The sequence below is a fragment of the Erinaceus europaeus genome, chromosome 8 (assembly GCF_950295315.1).
Source record: "Erinaceus europaeus chromosome 8, mEriEur2.1, whole genome shotgun sequence".
Lineage (NCBI taxonomy): Eukaryota > Metazoa > Chordata > Mammalia > Eulipotyphla > Erinaceidae > Erinaceus > Erinaceus europaeus.
In genome coordinates this window covers 123,110,975-123,130,147 of record NC_080169.1, presented here as the reverse complement: position 1 = coordinate 123,130,147, position 19,173 = coordinate 123,110,975, and the positions used below count along the sequence as shown (strand labels likewise).

At 52.2% G+C, this 19,173-nt stretch overlaps 1 protein-coding gene across 3 annotated transcripts in view; it reads left to right on the top strand.

The window, feature by feature from the left end:
- Window positions 1-18,582, top strand: part of PRKAG2 (protein kinase AMP-activated non-catalytic subunit gamma 2) — a 156,767-nt gene extending 138,185 nt beyond the window's left edge. For 2 of the 3 annotated variants that reach the window (XM_060196838.1, XM_060196837.1), the window contains exons 10-17: window positions 1,361-1,415; window positions 2,773-2,899; window positions 4,640-4,714; window positions 5,629-5,794; window positions 9,475-9,512; window positions 10,302-10,448; window positions 11,847-11,940; window positions 17,589-18,582. In XM_060196838.1, coding sequence (XP_060052821.1) covers window positions 1,361-1,415; window positions 2,773-2,899; window positions 4,640-4,714; window positions 5,629-5,794; window positions 9,475-9,512; window positions 10,302-10,448; window positions 11,847-11,940; window positions 17,589-17,620 — 734 coding nt within the window. In that variant the 3' untranslated portion in view covers window positions 17,621-18,582. The remainder of the gene's footprint in view (window positions 1-1,360; window positions 1,416-2,772; window positions 2,900-4,639; window positions 4,715-5,628; window positions 5,795-9,474; window positions 9,513-10,301; window positions 10,449-11,846; window positions 11,941-17,588) is intronic. The other variant, XM_060196839.1, reaches the window with a different exon arrangement.
- Window positions 18,583-19,173: the final 591 nt, after the last annotated feature.

The window sequence follows — 19,173 nt, the reverse complement described above, 5'->3', positions numbered from 1 at the left end:
CCTTTGGCCAAGTGTGTAGGGATAAGCCCTTTCTGTTCCCTCGGGAGAAACCGAGGACCCACCCCACCCCCACCGCCAAGTTTGTCTCTGTACAGAGAGCACCCAGGGGAGACGGGGTGGTTAAGAACACACGATACCTTGTGCAAGGACTGGGTTCAAGTTCCCGGGCCCCGGTGGCAGCAGGGAAGCTTCACGAGCAGTGAAAAAGGGCTTCAGGTTTCTCCCGAGCCCTGTCCCTCTCCTGCTCTATCTTCGCTTCCCCGCTCAATTTCTCTCTGACTTGTAAAATAAAGATATTTTAGAAAACTCCTTGAAAATAACATAAGACAGGGGAGTCGGGCGGTAGCACAGCGGGTTAAGCGCATATGGCGCAAAGCACAAGGACCGGCGTAAGGATCCCGGTTCGAGCCCCCGGCTCCCCACCTGCAGGGGAGTCGCTTCACGGGCAGTGAAGCAGGTCTGCAGGTGTCTGTCTTTCTCTCCCCCTCTCTGTCTTCCCCTTTTTTCTCCATTTCTCTCTGTCTATCCAACAATGATGACAATAACAATAATAATAACTACAACAATAAAAAGGGCAACAAAAGGGAATAAATATAAAAAATAACATAAAACAATGCAATTTTGCTTTTATTTATTTATTTAGTGGATAGAGACAGAGAAATCAAGGGGGCAGAGACAGGGAAACGCCTGCAGACCTGCTTCACCACTTCTGAGTGTTTCTCCCTATAGGTGAGGAGCCGGGACTTGAACCCCAGACCTTGAACCCCAGTCCTTGTGCATTGTTATATGTGCACTTAACCAGCTCCACTATTACAATATTTTTGAGAAAAGACTTAATGTTGGGCTTGGGAAACAGCACAAGGGTTCTGCAAACAGACTCCTGCCTGAGGCCCCAGGTTCAGTCCCCAGCACCACCATCAGCCACAGCTGAGCAGGGCTCTAGGGAAAATAATAATAATAGTAGTAGTAATAATAATAATGAGACAGCACAGGAGTCTGAAAAGACTCCTGCCTGAGGCTCTGAGCCCCAGGGTTCAGTCCCCAGCTCCACCATCAGGCAGAGCTGAGCAGATCTCTGGGTAAATGATGATGATGATGATGATAAATAAGAAGAAAAGAAAAAAAAAAAAAAACACTTGTTTTCCACAAAGGCATCATGCTGAAAACAGTTCAGATGCTGTTTTACAACAGCCAGGGCTCTGGTGAGACTGCAGTTTGGGGGTTAAATCAAGCTTACTTGGGGGCAGGGGTAGGGCTAGTTAATCTTTTTAATGATTTCATACAAAGCAGACAGTATTTCATGTTATAATGCAGACTGCAGACCTGTAATTAATGGTATGTTTTCTTTCTCTGCACACAGAGCTTTATTTGCAAGAAACCTTTAAGCCTTTAGTGAATATATCTCCAGATGCAAGGTAAACTTGTCAAGTTGTTCTCTTGGGAAAACTTTCTTGTAAGGGCTGGGGAGGTAGCAGGGTGGTTTCTCAGGGGTCCTACCATCAGCCAGGGCTGAGCAGAGCTCTGAAAGATAGGAGGGGAGGGGAGGGGAGGGGAGGGGAGGGGAGGGGAGGGGAGGGGAGGGGAGGGGAGGAGAGGAGAGAGGAGGGGAAGGAGAAAGAGAGATAAAAAAAAAAGAATAAAAGAGAAAGTTAATTTGGGTTCATCATCTTGTTACAGTGATAATTATTTTTTTCTACTGTGGAGAAGGAGCTTTCTATTTCTAGCTGACTGATCTGAATTCTTAAAACTACCCACCATGGCCATCTTCCTGGTCTGTGACCCGCCATCCTGACCTATTCCAATGTACTAAGTTTAACTGGGGGTACAGAGCCAGCTGCCCCCTCTCTGAACCAAACTCTCTGATACACCCTGTGTCCAGTCTCAGGAGAAGCCAAGGGGCACTTAGAGCCCGGACCCCACACAGCCCCCACCTGGATGATGGTTCGGGAAGCGCTTAGTGTAGCCCTGCCTTCATGAGTGAGAGAACCCCGATACCTTGCCCATGCTTTAAAAATCAAATCAAATCACTTCTCCCCTGGGGAGCTGACACTCACACCAAAAATGGGGCCGCAACTTCCAGTTTTAGTTTTCTTTATATTTTACTATTTTACCAGAGCCCTGCTGAGCTCTGTCTGATGGTGGTGCTGAGGATTGAACATGGGACTTTGGAGCCTCCGGCAGGAGACTCTCTTTGTATAACCATGATGCTGTCTCCCCCACCCTTATATATTACTTTCTGTGAAAGAGATACAGAGAAAAAAAAAATAGAAACAGAGATACCAGAGCCATGCTCAGCTCTGGCTTCTGGTGGTGCAGAGAATTGAACCTGGGACTTTGGAGCCTCAGGCAGCACCATGACGCTGTCTCCCCAGCCCAGTGTCCACTTGGAGACCTTCCCAAAGGCACTGTCTGGGTCGTCAGTCAGTCTGCCTTTGCTTGTCTTGTCGTAGAAAAACAGACAAAGCTTTGGCAGCGAATGGGCCACAGAGGTTCCCCCCAACTCACACACACCACACACACACACACACACACACACACACACTCACACATACACACTCACACACACACTCACACACACACTCACACACACACACATACACACTCACACACCACACACACACTCACACACACACATACACACACACACTCACACACACACACACACTCACACACACACACACTCACACATACACACATACACACTCACACACACACTCACACACTCACACACACGTACACACCTGCTAACGGCCCCCGTGTCCCCCCCATCAGCCTCTTCGACGCCGTGAACTCTCTGATCAAAAACAAGATCCACAGACTGCCTGTCATCGACCCCGTGAGCGGGAACGCGCTCTATATCCTCACCCACAAGAGGATCCTCAAGTTCCTGCAGCTCTTCGTGAGTCTTGCCTGGCCTTTTCCTTCTTTCTCCTGGGGTTATCCCCGGGGCTCGGTGCCGAAGCTACAAATCCACTGCTCCTGGTGGCCATTTTTCCCATGTTAGTCAATAGGAGAGAGAGAAACTGAGAGAGGGAGAGGAGACAGACAGACACACACAGAGAGAGAGAGAGAGAGAGAGAAAGATAGACACCTGCAGACCTGCTTCACCACTTGTGAAGCACCCTCCCCTACAGGTGGGGACCAGGGGCTCGAACCCGGATCCTTGCCACAGGTCCTTGTGCTTAGTACTATGTGCACTTATCCACGTGCACCACCGCCTGCCTGGCCTCTGTGTAGCAGGAACCAGCATCTCTGCTTCCCAGAAACTCGCGGGGAACCCTCCTGTCGCTGCAGGAGGAGAGACTGAGAGCCCCAGGTCTCCACTGCCCTTCTCTCAGCTGGCTGAGCGGACCCCGGTGAGTGAGCTCTCGCCTTTCAGGGACGGTCTCCAGCTCAGAGAAAGGCCTCCAAGTGAGGTTTAGCGCCTTTTAAAAAGTTATTTTGTTTTATTTCTTTACTGGGGGTTGAATGTTTTACAGTTGACACAATAGTAAACACAACAGTTTGTAACATTTCTCAGTTTTCCACTTAACAATACAGCCCCACTAGGTCCTCTGCCATCCTGTTCCAGGACCTGAACCCCCCCCTTCACCCATCCACCCACCCCAGACTCTTCCTCTGGTGTAATATATAGTGTCTTTAAAAAAAAAAATACCAGAGCACTGCTCAGCTCTGGCAGATGGTGGTTCTGGGGACTGAACCTGGGACCTCAGAGCCTCAGGCAAGACAGTCCTCTTGCAGAACCACCGTGCTGTCTCCCCCTGACTTATTACTGTTATTGTTATCAGAGTAGTAGTATAGCCGTAGTAGTATTTTCTTAGAGCCCTGCTTCACTCTGGCTGGTGGTGGTGCTGGGGATTGAACCTGGGGCCTCGGAGCCTCAGGCAGGAGAGTCTTTTTTCCAAGGTGCAGGAACAGAAAACCTTTCACTTGTTCTGGGGCTCTGCTAGCCCAGATGCTCCGAGCCAGTGTCCGTGGCAGGTAGGGTGACACTGTATGTGGACCCTGGTTTGGGGACTGCAGAGACACCATCCCCAAGATGCTCTGACCAGCTCCGGGACGGTGGCGTCTGCCTCAGGCTGTCTTCACCCACGGAGACAAAACGCTCTGGGCTCATCCAGATGTGAAACTGCTGTGCTCGGGCGGCATTCAGAGGCACACTCAACTGGTAGAGCACACAGGTGACCATGGTGAGGACCCAGCTTCAGGCCCCTGGTCCCCAGCTGCAGGAAGGAGACTTTGATTGCACCGGATCACGGCTTCGGGTTTCTCTCTTCCCCTCTGTCTCTCTCTCTCCCACTCTTGCCCATGCTCTATAAAAAGAGCTGGCCACTGGGAATGGTGGAGTTGTACAGGCACTGAACCCCCCAGCAAAATGACTCCGAGAATGGGGTGTTGGAAGAGGCCTTTTTCTCTTCCTTCCCTGAACTGAGTTTGAGATTGTAAAGAATTGTTCAGCTAGTGGGTGCTGGGCAGTGGCAAGACTGCTTAAGCACGCACATAACAACGCTCAAGGACCCAGGGTCAAACCCCTCATCCCCACCTGCAGGAGGGACCCTCACAGGCGGTGAAGCAGGGTTGCAGGTGTGTCTGTCTGCCTCTCTCCCCCCACCTCCCTCTCCCCTCTTGATGTCTGCAGCTGGACATGGCCCAGATTCCAGCTGCAGTCTCTCTGAGCGTGGACATGGAACTTCTTGAGAAACATCATCACCAGGCCAGTGAAATAGCGCTGATTTGCCATGGGAACCACCCAGGTTCGAACCTGAACCTTTAGTGCTGTGGCCTGCCTCTATCCATCTATCTGTCTGTCTGAAAAAAAGGCAGCCTGGAGTGTGGAAGACCTGCAGACAACCACACACACATATCAAAAGAAAGGAAAGTGGCCCGGGAGTTGGCACAGTGGCCAGAGCGCTGGACTTGAAAGCATGAGGCGTGTGTCTGCTCCCCGGTGTCCCAGGGCCAGAGGGGTGGGGTGGGGTGGGGTGGGGGGTGTTTGTTTCTTAGCTTGTTGCCGCCGTGGTTACCACTGGGGCTTTGTGTCTGTGTGACCCTGCTGGTTCCTGTGTTCATCCTCCCTCGCTTCCTCCCTTCCTCCCTTCCTCCCTTCCTCCTTTGATCCTGTTAGATGTGAGGCTGCGGGGGATTGTGAGACACTTGCAGCCCTGCTTCACCATTTGTGAAGCTTCCTCCCTGCAAGTGGGGCTGAGGGGCTTGAACTGGGTCCTCGCACTCTGTAACATGTGCACGCTACCAGGTTCACCAATACACTCCACCCTTGCTCAAAAAATAAACGTTTTGTTTTAGTAAGTAGTGATCGCTCAAGAGTGCCGGCAGGCTCCCAGTGCCGGACGTGGAGAAAGAGCATACTCAGGGGAGACGGCATGGCAGCTCTGCAGAAAGACTCTCCCGCCTGAGGCTCTGAGGTCCCAGGTTCAATCCCCAGCACCACCATCAGCCAGGGCTCTGGGAAACAAGCAGGAAAGCGCAGGGTCCTGGCTGGTTTGGGGGTCCTGCCGGTCCCCCTCCTCAGCCGGCGAGAGGGATAAGAGGAGCGCGGGGCCCACGGTCCTTGCTCGAGCTCGCTGGCCTGTTGGCGGTGCCCAGCCTGTCTGTCTGTCTGTCCCACAGATGTCGGACATGCCGAAGCCAGCCTTCATGAAGCAGAGCCTGGGAGAGCTGGGCATCGGCACATACCGGGACATCGCCTACATCCACCCCGACACGCCCATCATCAAGGCCCTGAGTGTGTTCGTGGAGCGCCGTGTGTCCGCCCTGCCTGTGGTGGACGAGGCAGGTGGGCTCGGGACCCTCCCTGCCACCGGAGCTCTGACTCTCTTGCTCCCTCTCCCTCTTCCCTCTTCCCTCTCTTTCTCTCTTTCTTCGCCTCTTTCTCTCTCTCTCTCTCCCTCTCTCTCTTCACCTCTCTCTTTCTCTCTATCCCTCTCTCATCCTCCCTTTCTTCCTCTCTCTCCCTCTCTTCATCTCTCTCTTCCTTACTCCTCTCTCTTCCTCTCTTTCACTCTCCCTCTCCCCTCTCTCTGTCTCTCTTCATCTCCTTCTCCCTCTCTTTCTGTCTCCCTTCCACTCTCTTCCTCTCCCCCTCTCTCTTTCTGTCTCTCTGTTCATTTCCCTCTCTTTCTGTCTCCTTTCCTCTCTCTCTTCCTCTCCCCCTCTCTTTCTGTCTCTCTGTTCATCTCTGTCTCTTTCTGTCTTATTCCTCTCTCTTCCTCTCCCCCTCTCTCTTTCTGTCTCTCTGTTCATCTCCCTCTCTGTCTTCTTCCTCTCTCTCTTCCTCTCCCCCTCTTTCTGTCTCTCTGTTCATCTCTCTCTCTTTCTGTCTCCCTCCTCTCTCTCACTCTCACTTTTCCTGTCTCTCTTTTCATATCTCTCTCTCTCTTCCTTCCTCTCCCCCTTTCTCTTTTCCTGCCTACCTCCCTCTCTCATATGGAAAATTGGCCAGGAGATAACTCACCTGGGAGAGCTCATGCCCCGAGTTCAATCCCGGACATCCAGGGGAGCTCCATGGAGAGTGGAGTGCTGGGTGCAGTGGTTGCTCCTCTGTCCTCCCTTTATTCTCTCCCTCCCTCCCTCCCTCCCGCTATTCCTCACTCTCTCTTTATCTTCTCTGCATCTCTAAAATAAAGAATGAGCATCAGCACCAGAGAGAGAGAGGGAAAAGGAGAGGGGCATATGGAGGTAGCTATGATGTCATGAGTGGCTTAGAGGTGGGAGAGAGGATTCAATCAGAAAAAGAAGGGGCAACTGTGTATAAATGCGGACAGACAGCTGTAGAGAAGATGGTGGTCCATGTCTACAACTCTAGGGGAACTGCGGTGGATTGCAGCAGGGAGAGTGAAGATTCAGAACTCTGCCTGGTGGGAATGGTGTGGATTCAAAACCCTGTTGACATGTAATTCTGTGATATAAAAATATAAAAAAATAAAACAATAATTAAAAAAAGAATGAGCAGCCCGGGAGGTGGCTCAGTGGTTAGAGCAGTGGACTGATGTGTGAGGCCCTGTGGTCACCCCCAGCATCACAGGTGCCAGAGAGAGGCTCCCCCCCCACTCTCTTACAAGTAAATGAGTCAGTAAATACATTTTAAATATTTTTATTTATGGGGGCTGGGTGGTAGCACAGCGGGTTAAGCGCACATGGCGCAAAGCACAAGGACTGGTATAAGGATCCCAGTTGGAGCCCCCAGCTCCTCACCTGCAGGGAGGGTGGGGTTGCTCCACAAGCAGTGAAGCAGGTCTGCGGGTGTCTGTCTTTCTCTCCCCCTCTCTGTCTTCCCCTCTTCTCTCCATTTCTCTCTGTCCTATCTAACAACAACGACATCAATAACAACAACGATAAACAACAAGGGCAACAAAAAGGGGGGGGGAATAGCCTCCAGGAGTAGTGGATTCATAGTGCAGGCACCAAGCGCCAGCAATAACCCTGGGCGCAAAATAAAAAATAAACAGAAAATAAAACATTTAAATCTTTTTATTTTTTTCTGTTTGCATATTTTTAGTTTTTTTTTAATTTTTTATTTATAAAAAGGAAACATTGACAAAACCATAGGATAAGAGGGGTACAACTCCACACAATTCCCACCACCAGAACTCCATATCCCATCCTCTCCCCTGACAGCTTTCCTGTTCTCTATCCCTCTGGGAGGATGGACCCAGGGTCATTGTGGGGTGCAGAAGGTGGAAGGTCTGGCTTCTGTCATTGCTTCCCTGCTGAACATGGGTGTTGACAGGTGGATCCATACTCCCAGCCTGTCTCTCTCTTTCCCTAGTGGGGCAGGGCTCTGGGGAAGTGGAGCTCCAGGACACATTGGTGGAGTTGTCTGTGCAGGGAAGTCTGGTCGCATCCTGCTAGCATCTGGAACCTGGTGGCCTATCTGGCCACTGTTGTCAGAGCTCACGCCAGCAGCTTCATCTAAGTCGCCATCTTGGCACCACCCGCATTTTAATCTTTTTATTGGCTTATTTATTGGATAGAGACAGAGAGAAACTGAGATGAGAGGGGGAGATAGGGAGAGAAGAGACTCCTTAGCCCCGCTTCAGGGCTCATGAAGCGTCCATGTCCTTGTGGCGACGTGCACTCAGCCAGGTGTGTCACCACCCGACCCCCCATATACATATACTTACTTTGTACCAAAAAATGGGACAGTTGGATGGGGGAGGCTGCTTGATGATGGAATTGCTGGGGAGGCAGCATCACAGTTCTACAAACAGACCCTCCTGCCTGAAGCACCGTGGTCCCAGGTTCAGTCCTCCACACCGCCATCAGCCAGAGCTCAACAGTGCTCTGAAAGGGGGGAGTGTATGTGTGAGTGTGTGTGTGTGTGAGTGTGTGTGTGTGTGTGTGTGTGAGTGTGTGTGTAAGTAAATGTGTGTGTAAATGTGTGTGTAAATGTGTGAGTGTGTGTGTGTAAATGTGTGTGTAAATGTGTGTGAGTGTGTGTGTAAATGTGTGAGTGTGTGTGTAAATGTGTGTAAGTGTGTGTGTGAGTGTATGTAAATGTGTGAGTGTAAGTGTGTGTGCAAATGTGTGTGTAAATGTGTGTGAGTATGTGTGTAAATGTGTGTGTGAGTGTGTGTGTAAATGTGTGTGTGTGTAAATGTGTGTGAGTATGTGTGTAAATGTGTGTGTGAGTGTGTGTGTAAATGTGTGTGTGTGTGTGTAAATGTGTGTGAGTGTGTGTGAGTGTGTGTGTGAGAGAGAGAGAGAGTGTGTGTGTGTGTGTGTGTGTGTGTGTGTGTGCGCACACCCCAGCAGGGGGCAGAGTGGATAAAGTGTTAGACACTCAAATTCTTGAGTTCCTTCCCAGGCATCACCTGTGCCAGAGGAAGGTTCCTCCCTCTCCCTCTCTCCCTCTCTCTCTCCCTCCTTCTCTCTCTCCCTCTCTTTCTCCCTCTCTCTCTCTCCCTCTCTCTCTCTCCCTCCCTCCCTCCCTCATAAATCTTGGGCCAGGGTTATATATAAAGATAATAATAGAAGATTCAATTGCACACTCACTTAAAAACACTCCGCTTAATGGTGTTGAGCAGTATTGAGTTCCCAGTATCTATCTATCTATCTATCTATCTCTCTCTCTCTCTCTCTCTCTCTCTCTCTCTGCCTCCAGGGTTATCCCTGAGGCTTGGTGCTGGTACTATAAATCCACTGCTCCTGGTGGCCATTTTTCCATTTTATTGGATAGTACAAAGAGAAATTGAGAGAAGAGGGGGAGATAGGGAGAGAAAGATAGACACCTGCAGACCTGCACCACACCTTGTGAAGCATCCTTCCTGCAGGTGGGGAGCCGGGGGCTCGAACCCAGATCCTTGCACGTGTCCTTGTACATAGTACTATGTGGGCTTAACCAGGTGGGCCACTGCACCTCCCCCCCCCAGTTATTCTGTCTTTAGGGTAGATGGGAAATATTGCAGACATAAATGTCTGCTTCTTCAAGATGTTTTTTTCTGTTTTCCTTTACAGGAAAAGTTGTAGATATTTATTCCAAGTTCGATGTGATTGTAAGTACTTCTCCCTCTTGTCACACCATCTCCTTGAGTGCATGGGGCAGGCTAAGCTGGGTGTTCCTGAGGGTTTTCTCCTAACGTAACCCCTCGCTCCCCAAGCAGGCTCAGCCATGTGGGGAGAGCTTTTGCCATTAGTATAAAGAAGCTGTGGCCATGCTTCCAGCTGGGGCGGTCTGTCTCCGTCCACTCACCCGTGTGGTGATTTCAAACAGCCAGTCTTCCTGTGTGGGGACATTAGTCTTCAGGGCACAGGGCTCCGAGCTCCTGAGTGTGTGGTCGCCGTGTTGGCAGGCCGGGGACACAGGACACAGGACCCAGGAGACAACCATTGAGGGTGGAGCCGCTCAAACCTGGGTTCTTAGCTGTTTCTGGAGTTGGGGAGTTGGGGGGCCGGTGCCTGGCCTTGGCAGCCTCACTGTACACCCCCCACTCTGCATGCTGAGCTTGGCTTGGAACCCTTGTCTCGCCCCATTGTGCTGAACAAGAGACTCCCCAAGAGACATGCAGGCTTACTTGCTGGAGTGGAGTGGCACCCCTTAGATGAATTGAGGTGGGGACCCCTCCTCTGCGGGCAGGTGATGCTAATGGTGACCCCAGAGCCTGTCTTCTGTAGGAGGCTGGGGAGGGCAGTCAGAGGGGCCCGTGTGGGGGATCCCCTCACCGCAGCCCCCACCTGCCTGCGCCCATGGGCGCGGCCCTGAGGGAGTGTCTGAGGGAGCCCGACCCTCAGTCTTGCTGCTGCTCCCCCCCCGCCCCTCCACCCCCAACACCCATCCCCCACAGAACCTGGCAGCTGAGAAGACCTACAACAACCTGGACGTCACGGTGACCCAGGCCCTACGGCACCGCTCACAGTACTTTGAGGGCGTCGTCAAGTGCAGCACAACGGACCTGCTGGAGACCATCGTGGACAGGATTGTCAGGGCCGAGGTCAGCGGGCCGCAGCCGCCCCTCCCTTCCCCCCTCCCTCATCTGCTCCTCCATTCCCTCCTCCCCCAACCTAACCTCTTCCCCCACCTTCTTCTCCTTCCATCAGTTCTCCGGACCCACTCCCATCCCACCTCCCCCATTCTGCTCCCTCCTCCCCCTTCTCTCCCCTCTCCTGCCTCCTCCCCCTTCTACCTCCTCCTTCCTCCCTCGCCCTTCTTCCTCTTCTGCCTTCTCCTCCCTCCTCTCATCCTTTATACCTCCTCCATCCTCCTCCCTTCTTCCTCCTCCATCCTCCTCACTCTTTCTCTTTCTACCCCTCTTCCTTTTCCCACCCTCCTCCGTCCTCTTTATCCCAAGGGAGCTCCACGGATGGTGCAGCAGTACTGTGGTGTCTGTCTCCTCTGTCTGCCACTCTCTTTCTCCCTCTAAAATTACAGAAAGAGTTAGACTTGGGGGTGGGGAACGGCTCACCCAGTGGAGTGCACAGCTTACAGCCTATAGGAGCCAGATTTGAGCCACCAGTCACCACATAGGAGCACCAGGCGCAGCTCCAGGAGAAGCCCCGTCCATGCAGGGTGGGCAGGGCTGTGGGGTGTCTCCTCTCTCAGCACCCTGCACAGCACCCAGGGAGCCCATGGAGGGTGGGCAGGGCTGTGGGGTGTCTCCTCTCTCAGCACCAGGCACAGCACCCAGGGAGCCCATGGAGGGTGGGCAGGGCTGTGGGGTGTCTCCTCTCTCAGCACCCTGCACAGCACCCAGGGAGCCCATGGAGAGTGGGCAGGGCTGTGGGGTGTCTCCTCTCTCAGCACCAGGCACAGCACCCAGGGAGCCCCATGGAGGGTGGGCAGGGCTGTGGGGTGTCTCCTCTCTCAGCAGCAGGCACAGCACCCAGGGAGCCCATGGAGGGTGGGCAGGGCTGTGGGGTGTCTCCTCTCTCAGCACCAGGCACAGCACCCAGGGAGCCCCATGGAGGGTGGGCAGGGCTGTGGGATCTCTCCTCTCTCAGCACCCTGCACAGCACCCAGGGAGCCCATGGAGGGTGGGCAGGGCTGTGGGGTCTCTCCTCTCTCAGCACCAGGCACAGCACCCAGGGAGCCCATGGAGGGTGGGCAGGGCTGTGGGGTCTCTCCTCTCTGTGTCTATAATTTAAGGGGGAGAGTCCACTAGGAACAGTGTGCCTGAGGCCCTGGAAGAAAGAGAAACAGGTCCAGGAGGCAGCTCACCTTTGTCATACATGCATGAGGCCCTGGGTTTGACCTCGCTACGGCTCTTTAAAAAGTAATGGAGGTGTCCAGCCCACCAGTGTGGTCTGGAGCCTGTGGGAGACCGAGTGTGTGGTGGTCCCTGTGCAGTCAGCTGCGATGTGGCCGTTTGACATGATGTCTCTCCCTCTGGCAGGTGCACCGGTTGGTGGTGGTGGATGAGGACGACAGCATCGTGGGTATAATCTCCCTGTCGGACATCCTGCAGGCTCTGATCCTCAGCCCCGCAGGTACCTACCGGCCACCTCGCTCACCAGAGCTTGGGGAGGCGGGTGACCTGACTTCACGTTGGCTTCACTGGAGTCTTGCAGCCAGTGTGCGTGTGTGTGTGCGTGTGCGTGTGCACACTTGTGTGTCTGTCTGTCTCATTAGGACCTCCCCAACCAGGTTGCCTTTTTCAGATAAGGAGAGAAAGAGAGGGAGAAGCAAAGGGGAGACTGCAGAGCGTGCGCGCACACACACAGGCTCATATCCCCCTGGGCAGGCTGTCTTGCCAGCCCAGGGGGAGGTTTATATCAATGTCTTCTGGATGGGGGAAGGGAGGTAGCATAATGGTTATGCAAAGAGACTCATGCCTGAGGTTCCAAAGTCCCAGCTGGGTTCAGGAGTTGACCAGAGTTGAGAAGTGCTCTGGTGAAAAAAAAAAAAAAAAAAGGAAAGTTTCTGCCACATCAGCTTAGGCAGCCTCAAACTTTTCCATTAAAAAGTAAAAATTCAGGAGTCGGGCGGTAGCGCAGTGGGTTAAGCGCACGTGGCACAAAGCACAAGGACCGGCATAAGGATCCCAGTTCGAGCTCCCGGCTCCCCACCTGCAGGGGAGTCACTTCACAGGCGGTGAAGCAGGTCTGCAGGTGTCTGTCTTTCTCTCCCCCTCTCTCTCTGTCTTCCCCTCCTCTCTCCATTTCTCTCTGTCCTATCCAACAACGATGACGTCAATAACAATAACCACAACAACAACAAAAAAAAACAAGGGCAACAAAAGGGAAAATAAATAAATAAAATAAAAGAAGTAAAAATTCCGGGGGCCAAGTGGTAGTGTAGAGGGTTAAGCGCACATAGTATGAAGCACAGGGACCCATGCAAGGATCCTGGTTTGAGCCCCCAGCTCCCCACCTGCAGAGGAGGACACTTCACAAGCGGTGAAGCAGGTCTGCAGGTGCCTTATTTTTCTTTTCTTTAAATAAGATCTTTTCTGCTTTTTAAATTTGATTTATTATTGGATAGAGACAGAAATTGAGAGGGGAAGGAGAGAGAGAGAGAGAGACAGAGAGACACCTGCAGCCCTACTTCATCACTTGTGAAGCTTTCCCCCTGCAGGTGGGGACCAGGGGCTTGAACCCAAAGCCTTGCACATTGTAGTGTGTGCACTCAACCAGGTGCGCCACCGCCTGGCCCCAGGTGTCTGTCTTTCTCTCCCCCTCTCTGTCTTTTTCTCCTTTCTCAGTTTCTCTCCATCCTATCCAACAGCAACAATGATAACAATGATAAATAACAAGGGCAGCAAAAGGGTAAAGGTGGCCTCCAGGAGCAGTGGATTTGTAGTACAGGCACCGAGCCCCAGTGGTAACCCTGGTGGAAAAAAAAAAAAAGTAAAGATTCCGGGGGCTGGGCAGTGGTGCCGCGGGGTAAGCGCACAGAGCAGGAAACACAAGGACCCACGCAAGGATCCTGGTTCAAGCCACTGACTCCCCACCTGCAGGGGGGACGCTGCAAGGGGGACACTTCACAAGCGGTGAAACAGGTCTGCAGGTGTCTTTCTCCCCTCTTCTCTATCTCCCCCCCCCTCAATTTCTCTTTGTTCTAACCAATTAAAAAAATGCAAAAAAAAAAAAAAAAGGCTACCAAGAGCAGTGGATTCATAGTGTCCTCACTGAGCCCCAGCAATAACTATGGAGGCAAAAAAAAAAAAAAAAAAGTAAAGATGCCATGGGGCCATGTGATAGCGCACCCAGTTGAACACGCACATTACAAGGACCCGGGTTCAAGCCCCAGGGCCCCACCTGCAGGGCGGGCAGCTTCCCAAGTGATGAAGCAGGTCTGCAAGTGTTTCTCTGTCTCTTTGTCTCTCCATCTCTTCTTCCCTTCTCACTTTCTCTCTGTCCCATCTAAAAATAAACGAATAAACGGCCGCAGGAGCAGTGGATTCATAGTGCAGGCACCAAGCCCCAGCAACAACACTGGAGGTGAAACAAAACCAACAGAACTAGGGGGTAAAGATTCCAGCACCTTCATCCCTGACTCTGCTCACCTGCTAGAGCAAGTGCCTTTCACGGGTAAGGCCCTAAGTTCGAGCCCCAGCCACACCTGGACAGCGCCAGAGGGAACTCTGTGGACGGTATTGTCATGTCCCTCTCTTTCCTTGTTTGCCTCTTTCTCCTTCCTTCCCTCCCTTTCATTACTCAAATATATATATACATATATAGATAGATAGATAGATAGATAGATAGGTAGATAGATAGATAGATAAAAATCAGAGAGGGAGGGAGTCGGGCTGTAGCGCAGCGGGTTAAGCGCAGGTGGCACAAAGCACAAGGACCGGCATAAGGATCCCAGTTCGAACCCCGGCTCCCCACCTGCAGGGGAGTCGCTTCACAGGCGGTGAAGCAGGTCTGCAGGTGTCTGTCTTTCTCTCCCCCTCTCTGTCTTCCCCTCCTCTCTCCATTTCTCTCTGTCCTATCCAACAACGACAACAACAATAACTACAACAGTAAAACAACAAGGGCAACAAAAGGGAATAAATAAATAAAATAAATATTTAAAAAGAAAAAATATTTTAAAAAATAAAAAATAAAAATGAGAGAGGGAAGTGGTTGCGCAATGAGACTCCTGTGCGTCATGATTTTTGAGGACAACTGTTTGCCTTCTCACCTTTATTTTAATAAAAGTGGATCATGGGGTACTGGGGTGTGACCCCAGGGCCCTTGTGTGCACAGCACTGAGTGGCCTCTCCAGCCTGAAAGGGTGAGAGAGGAGAAACACCACAGAACCACTCTCCCATCCATGGAGCCCCCATCCAGTGTTTTCTGTGGTGCTCCCAGGGCTCGAACCTGGGGCCTCACTCATGTCAGTCATGCATTCTCCCAGTTGAGCCATCTCCAGCCCCATATCTACCCTTTAAAAACAGTGGAGAGGGAGTCGGGCTGTAGTGCAGTGGGTTAAGCGCAGGTGGCACAAAGCACAAGGACCGGCATAAGGATCCCGGCTCGACCCCCGGCTCCCCACCTGCAGGGGAGTCGCTTCACAAGCGGTGAAGCAGGCCTGCAGGTGTCTGTCTTTCTCTCCCCCTCTCTGGCTTCCCCTCCTCTCTCCATTTCTCTCTGTCCTATCCAACAACGACAACAACAATAAAACAACAAGGGCAACAAAAGGGAATAAATAAAATAAATATTAGGGGAAAAAAAGAATGGAGGGAGTCGGGCGGTACCACAGCGGGTTAAGCACTCGTTGTTTTCGCCGGGCTGGCTTCACGGGCGGGTAACAGACGACCCGGGACTCATGGCTGGGTTGTACGCAGTATCTCTTTATACATGCAGGACGCAGCGCAATCTATACCAAGCTAAGCTAAACTAAACTACTACAAACAATCTTGTCCTTATAAATATACTAGCCCAGTAGGGTGGGAACAGGATGCGATGCAGAGAGGGTGGAGAGAAAAGTGACTGGTGAAAATCAGGGTGTGACAAGGAGAGGGGGCGGAGCAGGCGAGAATCCTATCACTGAACCACCAATGCCCTGGAGGGAGTGTGGTGCTTTATGTAAATGTAAAAGTGATTTATGTAAATAGACCGCAGCTTTGAATGGGATCAAACCAATCCCTACACAGGCATCAAAAACATATCATGAACCAGTGGGGATTGAACCAATGCCCTGCAGTGGTTATGTAAATAGAATACAGTGGTTATGTAAATAGAATACAGTGTTAAGCAGGGGGTATTAAACTAATGAAACAGAAGGGGTTTTTAGAAGCATACCAACAAGCACTCAAAGCACAAGGACCGGCATGAGGATCCCGGTTCGAGCCCCTGGCTCCTCACCTGCAGGGGAGTCGCTTCACAGGCGGTGAAGCAGGTCTGCAGGTGTCTATCTTTCTCTCCCCCTCTGTCTTCCCCTCCTCTCTCCATTTCTCTCTGCCCTATCCAACAACAATGATAATAACTACAGCAATAAAAAATAATGAGCAACAAAAGGGAAAATAAATATTAAAAAATTAAAAATAACTAAATAAAATGATAACAGGCTGGTGCTGAAAAAGAGATTTGAGTGGAGTATCCGATACTCTGAATCATGCCACATCCTTGGAGTCGGCTCAGGAGTGGCAGGGTGATCACAAAATCTGGAATAATCACTGTATTTGGAGTTAACAAGCCTGACGTAGCATGGCTAATTGCTTTTTTATTATCATTATCTTTACATACTTATTGGATAGACACAGAAATTGAGAGGGAAAGGAGGCAAAAGAGAAGAAGAGAAATGCTTGCAGCCCTGCTTCACCACCACTTGTGAAGCTTTGCCCCCTGCTAGTGGGGACCGGGGGCTTGAACCCAGGTCCTTGTGCACTGTAATGTGTGTACTCGACCAGGTGTGCCACCACCCGGCCCCCCTAGGTTTATACACTAGGACAGAGATCGTCCAGATACCTATGCCCTTAAGAGGCTTGTGCAGCCCCCAAGGTGTTTACACTTGATGGAACTGGAGGCGAGAATTCCACCACTGAACCCCCAGTGCAGTTACTGTCCTTGAGGGCTGTATGCTCCTGAGCTCAATCAGGAGACGGGGAGTGGCAGGGCAGACGGTGATCAGCAAACGCTCGGCCAGACGCACACTGTGTGGATGCCTCTTTGGCCTTCTTCTAGAAAGAGCGGGAGGAGGGAGGAAGGGGAAGGGAGCAAGGGAGGGAGGGGGAATGGGAGAAAGAAAGGAGGAAAGAAGAGAAGAATCTGGTGGTCCAGGAGGTGTTGCAGTGGATAAAGCATTGGACTCTCAAGCGTGAGGTCCTGAGTTCGATCCCCAGCAGCACATGGACTAGAGTGATGTCTGGTTCTCGCTCTCTCTCTCATCCTCTCTTTCTTATTAATAAATAAGATCTTTAGGAAAGAGAAAGTAAGAAAGAAAGAGAGAAAGGAAGGAAGAAAGAAAAGTAGTAAAGAATCTGCCAGGATGGGAGTCGGACGGTAGCGCAGTGGGTTAAATGCAGGTGGCACCAAGCACAAGGACTGGCCCAAGGATCCTGGTTCGAGCCCCCGGCTCCCCACCTGCAGGGGAGTCACTCACAGGCAGTGAAGCAGGTCTGCAGGTGTCTGTCTTTCTCTCCCCCTCTCTGTCTTCCCCTCCTCTCTCCATTTCTCTCTGTCCTAGCCAACAACAACAACATCAATAACAACAACAATAACTACAACAACAATAAAACAACAAGGGCAACAAAAGGGAATAATTTTTTAAAAACTTTTTAAAAATCGAAATAATAATAATAAATAAAAAACCCAGTGGTCTGGGAGGTGGCGCAGTGATAAATATTTGGACTCTCAAGCAGGAGGTCCTGAGTTCGATCCCCGGCAGCACATGTGCCAGAGTGATGTCTGGTTCTCTCTCTCTCCTTCTATCTTTCCCATAAATAAATAAAATCTAAAATAAAAAGAAGACTCTGCCAGCACAGGTGTAATCACTCAGCTGCACTGTCCCTGCAGCAAGATAAAAGGAATGAGCAGCTGTATCTTAGGAGTGAGAGTGTGATGCCTGTGGAGAACAGCAGGTGGGTGCCCCCTGCTGGCCCCCAGGGCTCTGTGTCCCCCCCCCATGGTCACAGCTGGCCCCCACGTGGCCACCATCCACTGCGCAGACACAGCCGCCATCCTGCATCTCCCTCCCCCCTTGCCCGCAGGTGCCAGACAGAAGGAGCCAGAAGCCGAATGACACTGGAGTCCTCATGGCGCGCACGGACTTGAGCTGAGACTCCGGGTCACGCTTTGCCTGGCACACCGGCGCTTCGGGACTGAGCGTGCATCTCCTGGGGTCCCCCCGGCCCAGGGGGCTGCTTTCCAGGGGTGCCGAGGCCAGCCAGAGCGGACAGGGGGTTAGGCCCTGCCTCCAGAGCCCTCATTAAAGATGCCCTCCAGGCCCTGCTGATGCTCCCATGTCAGCGGGCAGGTGGCGACCCGGCCGAGGGTGTGGCAGGCTCAGACTAGTGCCTTCCCTCAGATGCACCCACGTGGCACCATGCCACCCTGGGACCGGCGTGTCCCCATGTTGACACTGGGCCACCGGCAGCAGCGACTTTCAGACTCCCGGGAGCGTCCCCTCCCCACCTGTGTTCTGTCCTGAGTACCAGAGAGAGGCGGCCACGCTGCCCCCCACACCCATCCCCCATCCCCACCGACAGCTTTATTTATTTTTTTACACCTTGCGTGCACGGGTTCGAGACTCCGGCCGTGGGGAAAAAAATCACCACCACCAGTTCTCTCTCTCTCTCTCTCTCTCTCTTTTCTTTTGAAGCGGCTGATTTCTCCATTTGTCTTGAGTTCTCCGGCCTGGGAAGGAGGAGAGGAGAGTATCAGCCCTGTCTGGTTAAACTGGTGGGGGCACCCGCCCGAGGGGGAAGGCACAAGGCTGGGGGACCCTGGTGCCCGGAGAGACCTTGGTGTGTGGAGATGTGAAGCGGCCTCTGCGAGTGTGACCATCACCGGGACAGTGTCCCCCGGGGCTGCACTCAGCAATCCGTCCCCCAGGGCAGCCCCGACCTGCCGAGTGTACAGAAAAATAGGGAGCAGAGCCTACATGGGTTTTGTGCTTTGTCTGGGGGTTATTGGCAGGTCTTTGTTGTTGCTGTTGTTATTGTTTTCCAGATTGAAAATTTAAAATAAACCTTCATATCTGCCGGCCCGTGCCAGTTCTTAAGTGCCCCGTGCACTCTGCGCTCTCATACCAGAGCGCCACACAGCCGTCTCCCTAGACGCGGGGCGCAGCACGGCTTGGAGGGGTGGGCGTGGGTTGAGGCTAATTCACCAACAGGAAAGGAAAGAGCCTTTGATCTTTTTGTCACCTGGGCTCCTCGCCTGCATGGTTCCTCTGCTCCCTGCAGATTCTTTTGTGTTGATTGATTATGTTGCATTTTTTTTTCATAGAAAAATAGGGGCCGGGTGGTGGCACACCTGGTCATGCACACATGGTACAAAGCACAAGGACCCACGCAAGGATCCCCGTTCGCGCCCGGCTCCCCACCACCACCACCGGGGGTCGCTTCACAAGTGGTGAAGCAGGTCTGCAGGTGTCATTCTGTCTCTGCTCCTTTCTGTCTCACCCTCCTCTCTCAATTTCTGTGTCCTATCTAATAAAATGGAAAAAAGTGGCCACCAAGAGCAGTGGATTCATAGTACTGGCGCTGAGCCCCAGTGATAACCCTGGAGGCAAGGAAGGAAGGAAGGAAAGAGGGAGTCGGGCGGTGGCGCAGCGGGTTAAGTGCATGTGGC